Source organism: Monomorium pharaonis, chromosome 9, assembly GCF_013373865.1.
Source record: "Monomorium pharaonis isolate MP-MQ-018 chromosome 9, ASM1337386v2, whole genome shotgun sequence".
Lineage (NCBI taxonomy): Eukaryota > Metazoa > Arthropoda > Insecta > Hymenoptera > Formicidae > Monomorium > Monomorium pharaonis.
This window is the reverse complement of record NC_050475.1, coordinates 14,907,709-14,921,345: the sequence shown is the minus strand read 5'-3', so window position 1 is coordinate 14,921,345 and position 13,637 is coordinate 14,907,709. Positions and strand designations below refer to the sequence as shown.

Below are 13,637 nucleotides of genomic sequence, written 5' to 3'. Positions count from 1 at the left end.
TATTACTAAAATATTTTATCTTGTGTTTATTTCATACATAAATAAATGTGATTTTTCCAACCATAAAGGTATGTATCACTTAGGTTAAATTTGATCAAAAGTATTCTAGGATTTATGATTTTTTTCCTTCAAGAAAAACCATACACTTGACGCCTTTTTTACCGTTTTAAAAAGGTAATTTTGTTTGGATAATGTATGTATACAGAGTGATTAAAGCCTACGATGCCCACCCACTGCGCGTTTATTCGCACACTATTTAGCAATTTTTCTCAAAACTATGTAGTCGATTCTAATTGTTTCTCGTTCCTTGTACTTATCTCGATGCTTTTTATTTTTTTATAAGGTTTGTACGTTTATAGCCGTTTGTACCACCTTGTATATATATTTAATAATGTATACATTACGTATATATGTACATAAATAATGAAATACATACATATCTATTAATGTTTATATATGTAGTACCCTTCCGATGTAGTACCCCTCCATTTTTAAACTGAAATGTCATACTAGGGAAGTCATTTTTTTTTTCTACAAAAGATGGTGATAGGCCGGTATTCATAGTCAAATCTTATTTCAAGATCGTCTCAAGCAATGTCTAAAGATGCTAATACGGCTCTGTGATTGGTTGATGGCATCTTAAGACAGTACTTAAGATGATCTTAAATATAAGATCCGACTATGAATACCGGCCATAGTACCCCATCTGGACCTCATAGAACAAAATTTTAAAAAATTTTGAATATTTTTTTTATCCGTATTTTTTTTTAAATTTGTAATTTTTTATAACATTGTGGGATTAAAATTCATTTTTTTTAATCAAAATCGGTTTAGCCATTTTCGAGAAAAAAAATTGTTTTGATTTTTCTTCTCTTCCTATGACCGCCATAAAAATTGTTGCGTATAGAAATCGTGCATATAAAATTAATAATATCAAAGCATTATAGATGCATTTGGCATCGTGTTCGGACTCGAGATCGTGGCGTGACGTCAGCATGCATACATGACCATATTTGGATTTGTTTAAAGGCCATCGTCAACGATCATTCTTTTGTCTATAAATAACGCAAATGAGAATTATAAAAAAAAAAAAAAAATAGCACGTCTTTTGGGCAGAGGACACTCACTTTTGGTTCGGCCCCCGAGTAATAAGCACGGATTCTCTCTCTCTCTCCCGGTCACGCAGTTATCATTACGATCTCGAAGTCGCGACGCATTACCACTAGTGATCGTGAGATCTACGGATCTTTGATGAGATATTAGCACGGTCGTTACGCATCACATCGATATTTGCAGCGACGTCAGTTCGCGTGTGCTCCTAGGCGTTGTCGCCGCCTAATCTCAATCACAATACGGCGACTCAGAGCATACGTGTTCCTAGGCGTTGTCGCTGTAAAATAGTGCGTGCGCGATCGAAAGCTTCTTCGTTGTGAAATAAACTGTCAAGTAAAACGATCAATATCGCGGAGTGTATCAATAAACTCGCCATAAAAGTGACTATAATATAATTACGAGACTATTCATTTACAATCCTAAACGTGGTGTGGATGGTAAAACATTCACGCTGATATTCGCATAAACAAAAATGATTTTTCAGATATAATATTTGAGAAAATTTAATCTCACATCAATGCCAACTTTTTGTAAAAATCTCAATCTAATCCGTGCGGCGGTAATACATGCTTATCCTGCTATGCCCTTTCTACGATTTACCATATTCTTGTTAAATTTTTACGATGTTGCCCCCCTAACGCCCATAAACTTTTTAATATTTTTTTGTATTTAGAAGGTCAAAATCTAAAAAAAAAAAGAAAAAAAAACAACACTTTTTTAACTTATACCTTCGTGGGAAAAAATCGGCCCATTTTTAACATTCTCTTTTATAACTTATATTGTTAATGAGATTATATTTAAGCTGATTTAGTAAATCTAACTCTAAATAACTATGCCCGTATTGTTGTTAATAAACAATGTTAATTAAGCTAATCCCTTAATTAATTATCAGTACAATTAATTCACAAGAAAAATAATATTACTTATACAGTGTAGATACATTTTAAAGCTATACTTTACAACATATTATCATAATAGAGAAAATAAGGCTAATTAAAATGAAGAAATATTATTACATGTTTATTTAAACTTTAGAAGTTTCTAAAATTTAGTAAATAAAAAATCTGAACGTTTTTAAAACTGTATTTGTTTTCAAGGTATTTGCCTGTGACCAATAAAGTAAAACATTCATATAATTAAAATGTACTTAAATTTCATTCATTATTATACATAAATATTTATATATTATTGTCAACAAAAATAATATATCAATGAGTTTTATGAAATCGCCTCACGGTCTACATCGGATTTTAGTGATGTTATTAAATTAAATTTTTAATTTTTCTTAGCTTTTTTATTTACTGCGCGCCGACAGGGTTCGTCAGACTTGCGACGCAGCAAACAAGCTAAATTTCAATGCTCGAGAGCATCTTATAATCCCCCCTTCCCACCTGTCCCAAAAAACTGTAAATTAATTTATTGCGAAAAATAACACCTCAGCCGGAGTTCGAACCCGGATCTCTCGTCATTCCGTACGAGCGTCCTAGCCAATTCGACCACCGAGGCATATGGTATTATTCTTCGCAATAACCAAAAATAATATACTACTATTCAGATTATGCAAAACGAATGATGCATGGCAGATTGTATCTAATAAGCTGTACGAATTGGAGTCTGATTAACGCTATTAATACTTTTGTATTACTTTTTAACTATTTTAATAATGATATTGACTATTAAAATTAACATAATTATTCATCATTTCAAGGATATTTAATGATATAAGTTTCATTAAAATTAGAATAAAACGATTGAGTAATATCCCTTGTTAATAATGAAAGTTAAGAATAATTTAAAAACATGAAATTCTTACCTAGCAGAAGAATGGTCAATACTAATACTAATACTTCTAGGTCTTGGCGGAAGCGCTGGTTTTCCTCCGTTTCCATTCGACGAAGTGTCTTCCGAACTTGAATCTTCCTGATTTCCCACTTGACTTAAATTAGCTATAAAAGAAATATATTTTAAATAAACAGCAGTTTGTTAATATGTCTACCTCGCTATGATATTAAGTGGAAATTGAAATACCTGTTGAAAAAGCTCCTTGCATTCCTCGTCTTCTTAAGATCGACGAGGTATTATTACCAAAGAAATTCGTTTTATTTTGATGGCTAATTTTATTTTGAGAACTAATCGTCGGTCTCATCAGACCGCTTGTCCTATTGTTTGCATTAGATTGACTGTTCCATCCTCTACTACTTCCTCCTGTTATACCAGCATCCGATTCCGAATCACTCTATAAATTGTAGTAATTTTTATTTCACGTATATGTGTGATTTTATTGTATATTTCAACACATACTTGATTTAAAACACCAACACTGCTACTTCTTGTTATATGAGTCGAATGATTCTTCCCCGACACATATCTCGACTGGTTGCTAAGATTGGCACCTCCTAATCTCGATGTTGTGCCCACATTTTTATTTCCCAATTTTCCTGTAACTATTGTCACTAATTAAGAGAAGAAATTTATACCCATATTACACGCATACTTTTTATATAAGACAAGTATAGTTACAAAATAACAGAAATTTGCCTTAAAGAGGTTCTTCAGCTTAAAAAAGCAAAAGAGAGTTATTTAACTTTGTAAATTTGGATAATTTTACACAATAAGGGTGATTTCACCGATTTCAATGACCTTGATATATATTGTCAGGGTCATCATTCTAAACAATCGTTCTCTATACATGTTATCGTCGCTCGGCTTAGTTTTTGAGCTATACACAAAAGCTTTTTTTTAATTTCTTGCTTCAATTTCATTAATTTTGAAGCAGGGAGAGGGAAGATGGAGTGCAGAAAACGCGTGGGCGGGGTGCAGGGGGAGAGACTCCGCCGCGCTCGGCATTTATTAAAGTTATTAACACAAGTTTTATGATAATAATAATAGTTAACATTGTCAGTCTACATGATCGAAAAACACGCCCGCACGCACGCACACACGCACGTGGGGGTTCAAGGAGGACCTTTAGCCCCTTTCCCGCACCCCGGCGGTAGAAGTGCCCAGCCCAGGGAGAAATGAAAGATTGGACAAACGTCTATTAGACGTCGGAGCCTTCTACGTCTAAAATAACGTCTGGAAATATTTGATTTGAATGTAATGTGATTTTGTGTTATTGTGTTTGTTTAAAACCTTATAATAGCAGTCCTTATACAATAACAATAAATTATTAATAAAAAATTATTTTAAGCTGCAAGTTATTTCTCGACGTCTAATAAACATCCAATAGACGTCTAAGTAAATAACAAAAATTTTGAAAAGACGTCGCATTACTTTTTAAATAATTAATGCAATTTTGTTCATTCCCAGACAGCAAACAATATTTATAAAATATTTACAAAATATTTATAATATTTATTTGAATGTTTTATAAATATTTATCTAAATATTTTATAAATATTTTTGTGGTCTTAGATTTGACAGATCGTAAAAATTTATCATAAATATTATAAAAACATTTATAAATATTTACAAAATATTAATACAAATCTTTATTTTTTATTTACCATAAATATTGTATAAAATATTTAGTCCATATTTTAATAATATGTTGAATAAAGATTTTTTCTTCATGTGTACGAAAGGAAGCCTCCCAGATGTGCACAGATCGAAACGGACCACCAATCAGATTGCTGAGTTAGTTAGAGTTAGGATAAATTTATAGAATTTCATTGGTGGTGTCGGTTTCGATCTGTGCGCATCTGGGACTCACTCATACAAAATATGTATAAAATATTTATAATATTTTTAAAAAATAAATAGAAATATTTATAAATATTTATCATAAATATTGTGTGTCGTCTGGGTTACGCATATTACTTTTTAAATAATCAATGCGTTTCTTCAATACGCATTACATTCTAAATAATTAATCTGATTTTTTCCATTTCGGATTACTTTTTAAAATAATTAATTAGTAAAAAAATAACTACTTTTTAAAAATTAATTTGTAAAATGCATTATTTTTCAATTTGAATTTTCATTACTCTCTGCATGGGAATAATTTATTCTTTAATTAATTTTATTTAATTATTAAAAATAAATTAATTCTATTAATAATAATTAAAATTAATTGAAAAATAAATTATTCCCATGTAAAAAATTATACCTATTAATTATGTATTTGATTCTGCGCAAAAGTGCTGTGCGCACGTTTGACGCTTTCGACGCTCGACGTGTTTGCATACTAATCCGTGTCGCGCGTAGGAATCTCGTCTTCTCGCTTTCCGGCGTTTTGGCGCTGAATTTTTATCATCAAGTGTACGTGTGACCGATCGCTTGCCGCTTGCGTTCTTTTATCTATCTGATTATTCTTTTTCCGCAATCGTTGTGCGTCGAGATCTGTGTATGTGGTCGAGCTCAATCGTGAACACAATGATATTTGCATTACAAAACAGATACATGTTTCCGCTAGCTCGAGCGGCCGGCATCTTCATTCTTGATCGAATTTCGATCCAGCGTACGACATGATCGGTCGTCTGCGCGTTCTCTTGTCGTGACTGCCCAACCCTTTCTACGGTCGGGAGTGCGTTCGTCCAGGCGTTCTCGTTGTGCGTCGGCGAGGATTTTCACGACCCTATATACATATATGATATATCTGTATGATATATAGGCTCGTGAAAATATTTGCGCTTGTTCTCTTGTAGTGTCCCCTAACCTTTTTTTGCGGTCGGAAGCTTGCAATGTTCTATGTTTGCTGGGAATTTTCTTTTAGAATTTACCTTCAAAATTATGGTAATCATAGAACAACACGAATTTCGAAGAATTTTGCTATGCCTTTAGTGAAATTTAGTAAAATTTTAGTAAAATCTAACCATTCTGCAATGTAAAATGTTTTGGTTAAATTTTAGTAAAATTTTATCAAATTTTACTAAAAGTATAGTAAAAAATTCTTCGAAGTCCGTGTTGTCCTACGACTACTATTGATTTTGAGGGTAAATTCTAAGAAAAAATTATCTCCGTAGAGAGGTAGATCTATTATACATCTATAATACAGTTACGCAGAACGTCTATTAGACGTCTATAATAAAATTGCACAGAACGTTTATTAGACCTTATTATACGCGTCTAAAAAAGGTTACTTCGACGTCTATCTAGATGCGTCTATCCGATCTCGAGTTTTTCCCTGGGAGTAGACCTGTTCTGTAACTCTTAACGACAGTTCGATATCGTTATATTGTTGTTGCGCAGCTTTTTTGTCATATATAAATATGCGCAACGACAATGTAACAATGTCAACACTGTCGTTAAGAGTTACAGAATAGGCTTACTGGGTATTAATCGTGTAATTTCATGTGGAAATTTTCACTTTTCATTTTTCAATCTACTCATTTCTAAACTTTTTTATGACCAAGGTATCGATCATGTAATTTTTCTCCTAAGGTGGAAAGATGAAAAGTGAAAAATTTCAAGTTACTGTCTCTTTCTATTCAACATTAATAGAAAGAGATAGTGAAAGAGTTACATGAAACTTTTCACTTTTCACGTTTCCGCTCTAAGGAAAAAGTTACATGATTGCTGCCCTGGTAACAATTTACAGAATTAGTTATGTCACTAGGTTTTCATTTTTCTGCCAGCACATTTGATGGTGGAAAAGTTCACGTGAACGTCTCATATTTTCATGTTTCGTTAAATTACATGATCACGAGTTCACGTGAAATTTTTCACTTTTCACTTTCCACTCTAGGGAAAAAATTATACGATCGATGCCGGGCCGATTTGTGCAAAAGTACGGTACGTACTTTGTTGAGAAATAGATGTTAAGTCGTAATTTCATCGACAAAGTACGCACCGTACCTTTGCGCACTTCTGTCCAGGGCTCCCCTACCGGCAGGGTACGTGCACCCCTCCCCCATATGTGTGTGTGTGTGTGTGTGTGTGTGTGTGTGTGTGTGTGTGTGTGTGTGTGTGTGTGTGTGTGTGTGTGACCATAGCGAAGACGTGTCGGTTAAGTGTACTTCTCGATCATGTTGACTGTCAATATTTACTACTATTATTATAATAAAATTTGTGTTAATAACTTTTTAATAAATGTCAAGAGTGGCCTAAAACCTGCACATTACTCATAATGACTTTAATAACATATGTAAAGAATGTTAAAACCGGGGGTGGTTTTACGCTTTAAGAATGATAATATTTATTAAACTTTTACTGTAAAAAACTTTTCAATAAATAACGACTAGAACTTATGCACGTTACACAGAAAAGTAACATATATTAAGGTCATTAAAATCGGTGAGATCGCCCTTTTGTGCATAATTACTTAAATTTTTAATCAGGTTTTTAAATGGAGGAGCTTTTAGCATTGTTATCTTCAAAATAATAAGTAACCAATAAAATTTAAACAATAAAAATAATAACTTGTTATTAAAAAATTACAGTTAGATGATAATTAACTATTTAAGTTAAAAAGTAAATAATAAAGTTAATAAGTTAATAGCTTTTAACTTACAATTAAAACACAATCATCAATATTGGAATACTTTATTTTTGATAATATTTCTTAAGCAAAAGCAAAAATATAAACGTAAAAGTAAACTAGAAAATGCCTTCTATCACATGATGTAGACGTTTTTATAATATTCTTTGGGTAATTATTTACATTAGCGATTCCTCACCGATTTTGATGACCTTCAAATGTTATCAAAGTCATCATTCTGAACAACTTTTCCCTATACATGTTACCGTCGCTCGGCCTTAATTTTTGTATTATATACAAAAAATTATTAACAAAAAAATTTAATAAATGCAATACTTACAGGTAGCTCCGATAACCTTGACTATAACATGTTGTCAAGGTCACCCTCCTGAGTGACTTTAAAAAGATTTTAGCCGTCGCTCGTGATTTGAAAGTTTACAACATAAAAAGTTACACCAAAAAGTTACACCATTCCTGCCGGTGCGATAATAGGTGCATGTATTTATGAGGATCTTGTTTTGTGTGAATAGTTGAAAAATGATGTGGTACAGCAGAGAACGCGTGGGCGGGGGAGAGTCAGAGCCCCCCTCCCCGTAATTTTTCTTAACCTAACCCAAACATTTTAAAGTCGCTATTTGGTTAATGCAAAAACATTGGAAACGAACAGCGTGGAAAGTCATAAACTGTACAAGTGTGAACGTTGTTTACTTTACGTTTCATAAATACGATACATGATATTAGTGCTTTACGTAAAGTAAACGACGTCCACACTTGTACAGTACCACGTAGGTTTGCGACTTTCCATGCTGTTCGTTTCCAATGTTTTTGCATTAACCAAATAGCGACTTTAAAATGTTTGGGTTAGGAAAAATTATGGGGAGGGGATGCAGGGGGAGGGACGAAGCCCCTTCTCCGCCCACCTGTTCTCTATACATAACCCTTTGCGAATTTCCATGCTTTAAATTTTAAGAATAATAATATTTATTAAACTTTTTCGTCAACGTTAACTGTTAATATTTCCTTTTGCGGGACAGAGCGACGCTTTTTTCTGCTAGATTCGTTCGTTTTGTGCGGTGAGGAGTGAGTTCTCCTTAAGTATTACCGAAACGTTCTAGTGCAAATGAAAAAAGTATCGTATTTATTAAACTTTTGTGTTAATAATTTTTTGTGTATAAGTCAAAAACTAAGGCCGAGCGGTGGTAACATGTATAGAGAAAAGTTGTTCAGAATGATGACCTTAACAACATATTTGAAGGTTATCAAAATCGATGAGGAATCACTAATGTAAATAATTTACATATGGTCTCGTACTAAAGAATTTAACTATAAAATAAATTAATGACTAAATAATAGTATATATTTTTATATAATACATAATAAAATTCATAAAATAAAAAGAATAGAATTAAACATTTTAGTTTAAGGACAAAACAATAAAAATAAATTTATTTTAAAAATAGACAATTTTTTTAAATAAAATTGTTTTTAATTATATAAAATTATATGAAGTTAAATTATATGAAAAGGACAGATCACACATCAAACTGTTCTCAATAACAGAGAAATATATAAGTTTACACTGCACGCGGTTTTATGTTTTTGTACGTCCTATAAAAAAAATATAAAAAAGAACAATATAAATACAAAACAGTTTTTAAGAAACTACAAACCTATAAAGCGATCCACATAATATTATCAATAGTATATTCATTGTTGATCAATAATATACTTACTGTACAAAAAATCATTTATTATTTATCAATTAAAAATTATTTATCAATTTTATTCTAGCTTTTGAAGAAGTCGTGTTTAATAGATTTTATGTAGAAAAAATCATGAATGTATAAACCTTACTAGATTTCTTTAATTATGTAAGCAGATTTTTTTTATTTATCAGTATTAGTAACCTTCTTCAAATTAAATTTGTATAAATCAACTTTTAACTTCTAATTACTTTTAAAACATAAAATTCAATTTATTAATCTTTTTTCTAAATATGTAAAGAATATGTAAAACAATATAAATGCATTCTTATAAAAAACAATTTTTTATTTTCTATAAACTTAATTTAAAAACTAAATATTAAATTTGCATAAGGTAAAGACACACAGTATAAAAGTGCACGTAATTAGGATACTGTAATTCTCGAGAAATAAATGGACATTTATCAATAACTACATAAATTACATCTCTGTAAATTAAAGATAGTCATATTGTATTTTGAGTGTTAGTTAAGAATTTGTCGTTGAAAGAAAAGCATATGTTTTTTAAGATTAAAAAAATATTTCGAAAGCCAATTAAAATAATCTAGTATTTCAGACGATATAATATCAATGATATTTTGAATATGTTTATAAATTTAATTTACCATTAATTTATCTTATTCTTAGTACAAATGTAACTTTACTGTTGAGGTATGTATACACGTAATATGCGTTACGTTGATAGCAAGCAACATGAAACATTTCATACTATTTATTTTGCAGTGATAATTACAAAGATAATAAAAACAAAGAAAAATTGGTACAACATATTGCTTGTTTCTGGTGAAGACATGCATGAAGAATATTTCAGTAAATGCGTAGTCATTTACGTGTTAACATACCAAAGAAGAAGATTGATGCAAAAATATAAAAACAAAAAATTTTTTTAATTGTAAATAAAATATACATTTTAATAAAAGAATAGTTTTTTGTATTTTTATGTAAATTTCTTAGATATTCTATATTAGTTGCCATTTTTCAGATTGATTTTGTCACTTTTTTCTTTTTAGTGTAATTTAAAGGTTTTTCAATATTGATAAAATATCGATATCACCTATGAATCTTAAACAATTTTGTACGTAATTTAATGTTTGTTTTATTAAAAAAACAAATTTGTTTATTTTTTCAACTTTTAAAAATTAGATATTTATATTACTTTATTTAATAATTCAAATAGTAGTTTTGATATTTAGATAAAGCTAATAATTAGTAACAAATTAATATTTCAATTTAGTATCAAGTTTTTCAAAGTTAATTTTTAACTAAAGTTATTTCAATCTTACCCTAACTTTTAACAAATTATTTTCTTGTTCATGCAAAATTTAATTTAATTTAATTAATTTTACGTTGATTAAAAAAATAATTACAACATAAATTCGTTTAATTTAATTTAAATTAATTTTAATTTAATTTAAAGTTTAAAAAATATTATTTAATCATAAAAAATGTTTATGTTTTACAATATTGATAAATATTAGTGTAGAAAAAAAAATTTTAAAAATATTTAATAATTAAAATTAATAATGATTTAAACGCAATAACAGGCATAATGCTAAATTTTTACTGTGACATTATATAAAGGAAACTGGGGGGAATAATGGCGTCGGTGAGAACGGGTGTGAATTTGGAAGCTCCAAAGTAAGGAGCAGTGAAGTGATAATGGAGGTGAGAGGGAGAGTAGGAAAGTGAAAATTCGGGTAGAAGAGGACGAGTGGTGGTCGGGCAATTGGAGGGAAGCAGGAAGACGGCGGAAAAGAAAAGATATGAAAAGATATCGTGGTGGAGTTTGGGAGATGAGAGGAAAGAATGTGGAGTGAAGTAGCCGTGGAGAAGAAGAGGACAGTGAGAGGGCGCTGAGAAGAAAGGAAAAGCCGGTTGGCAGGAGATGAAGACGAGAACGAGGAAGATGACGAGGAGAGGAGAGATGGCGCGGATGGAGAAGATGGTGGAAAACAGGTTGGCAGGAGTGAGGCGGCAGACGGTAGCGAGCTTTGGGAACGCAGATTCTCACAGCACGTGGTCCGTCGAAGGAAAAGATAGCCGACGCAGAAACAGTAATAGCAGAGTGAGAGAAAGCAGATGAGGTGAAAATAGAGACAGAGATGAAATGTAATAATGAGGAGAAGAGAATGGGATAATGAAGGAGACGGAAAAGGACAGAGTGAGGGAAAAAAGTGCGGTCGAGAGGAGGATAGAAGAGATTGGAAGAGAAGTAAGAAAACAGAGTGAAAATGCCAAAAGGGTTAAAAGAGGTTAGGAAAAGATTTAGAAGTCTGGAGGCGAGACTGGAGAGGTGGCAGACGGGAGAAGAGGACTTGGATCCAGACGAGGAAGAAAAGAGGGGAAGAAAGGTATGGAGAAGCGGCCAGGGAGAAAGAAGAGGAAGCAGAGGGGAAGAAAAGACGGTCGGATGGAGACAAGCGGAGAAGAGGCGGAAAGGGAACAAGGAGCAAAGAAAGTCGGTGTAGAGAGGGAGCGGAGTGGAGGGACGATGGAGACTGGTGGGGGGAAGGAAGCAGAGACAAGGAGGACAGGAAGAGACGGCAAGGAGGAGGGAGGAAGTGACAGGTAGGAGTTAAAAAGGAGGTGAGAACAGGAACAGAAACTGGAGAGAGGAGAGACAGAGGGTAGAGGAGGAGGCAGAGGATGACGGAACCAGAAGAATTGGAGTTCGGGAGAGGACAGTTAGATGGAATGAGAGGGGAGCAGAGAGGAATTAACTTGGATGCGGCAGTGAAGGCATTTGGAGAAGGGAGCGAGAGGGGATAAAGAAGGATAAGGAAGGGGAGAGAGGGAGAAAGAGGTATAGAAGGGCCGTGGAGGGGAGGAGGGGTATACGTCTGTAAGGCTGCTCAAGGGCCAGGTTGGTAGGAGGAGATTAGACATGTAATATATTATAATGAGATATTGATAGGGAAGAAGTTGGGGGACAGGTGGACTTCCGTTTCGTTTACAATTGTGTTTGTCTTGTTATTGTATATTTTGTTCCTGTGTTGTATTATATATTTTATATATGTTATATCTTTATATGTATGGCTGATATGTAGAGTATGAATGTATGGATAAACGGCTTGCTAGTGAAAGAGAAGAACGGTCAAACAGATGGAAGAGAGAGGAGCCGAGGAGATCAGAGAAGGAGAAAGAGAGACAAGGAGAGGAGGTTAAGAAGAGCAGGAGAGTGAAAAGAGCAGAGAAGAGCGTAAAGAGTCGGGGGGGCTCAACAGCACGGAAAGTAGAGAGATGACAGAGAGACGGCAAGTTGGGAAGAATGAGAGGTGGAAGGAGAATAATGATTTAATTGATTGTCTTAGGAGGAGAGGCAGGAAAGAAGGAGAGACGGCGAGAAAGCATGAGGGGAAAGAGACGAAGAGGCGGAGAGAGCAGAGGGAGACAGGAGAAAGAGGAGAGGAGGAGAGGCCCCTTGATGAAAAACGGAAAGAGGAAATCAAGGAGGAGAAGTAGAAGGAAGAGAGCAGAGATGAAGAGAGATGAATAGAAGAAGGATAATGAAGAAGGGGCAAAAGAGAGGAGAGAGTGGGATTAGGGGGTGGGGAAAAGGGGATAAGGGCGTGCGAGGGGGGGGAGGGTGTTAGAATGTAAGGGTCGCAAATGGCCAGGTCGGTTCGGGAGTAGAGAGGATACAACTGTGAACGGTTCGGGAACGCTCCGTGGAAAAAGCGCCTTGTAACCCCATATTGGGACACAATAAAGTCTATCTTATCTTATAAAGGAAACTGTAAAATTCATGAATACTTATTCTTATACAAAAATAATACAATACAACTTCATATTTTTAATATTCTAAAATGTTTTTAATGTCCTAAAATATTCTTTATATATTTATCTTTTTAATATTTCTTATGTGTATATAGTTTTTTACATTTCTTATATTTTATTTGTGATTAAATTACTTTCTTTTAGTCGGATTTTCTGAATACTTTAGAAAATTACTTAGAAAAAAACGATTTAAAGAAAACGATATAAAATATTTGAAAAAAATCGGGAATATTTATATTATTAATTGTAACTTTATTTTTAAATTTGAATAAAGTTTTTATATTATATGAAATGACTAAAGAACCTTTTTAATAAGAATATTTTGTCAAATATGAAATATGAAATTCATTAAATATACATGTATATAAAAATACATTATCCATATTTGGAATCATAACAAGATACCTTGTACAGGGCCATGCAACAACCTATTTGAAGGACTGATGGAAAGATCACTCAATGAACAGGCGCGTCTCATGCCACTTTCCTCTTCTTCGCTGTCAATAACTTTTGAGATTCTCCCCCCACTGCCAACTGTTGACAACGCGTACATACATGCACTAATT

General features: G+C 32.8%; 1 protein-coding gene and 1 long non-coding RNA gene across 2 annotated transcripts in view; one reads left to right on the top strand and one right to left on the bottom strand.

Moving 5' to 3' along the window:
- The window catches only part of LOC105833490, a 230,539-nt gene that overhangs the window by 17,745 nt on the left and 199,157 nt on the right, over window positions 1–13,637 (bottom strand). The window contains 3 exon segments of the mRNA XM_036292192.1: window positions 2,927–3,059; window positions 3,142–3,349; window positions 3,415–3,557. Of these exon segments, the coding sequence (XP_036148085.1) occupies window positions 2,927–3,059; window positions 3,142–3,349; window positions 3,415–3,557 (484 nt within the window).
- LOC118647386 overlaps window positions 10,881–13,637 on the top strand; it is an 89,640-nt gene continuing 86,883 nt past the window's right edge. The window contains exon 1 of the long non-coding RNA XR_004964663.1: window positions 10,881–11,587. This is a non-coding gene — a long non-coding RNA (uncharacterized LOC118647386). The remainder of the gene's footprint in view (window positions 11,588–13,637) is intronic.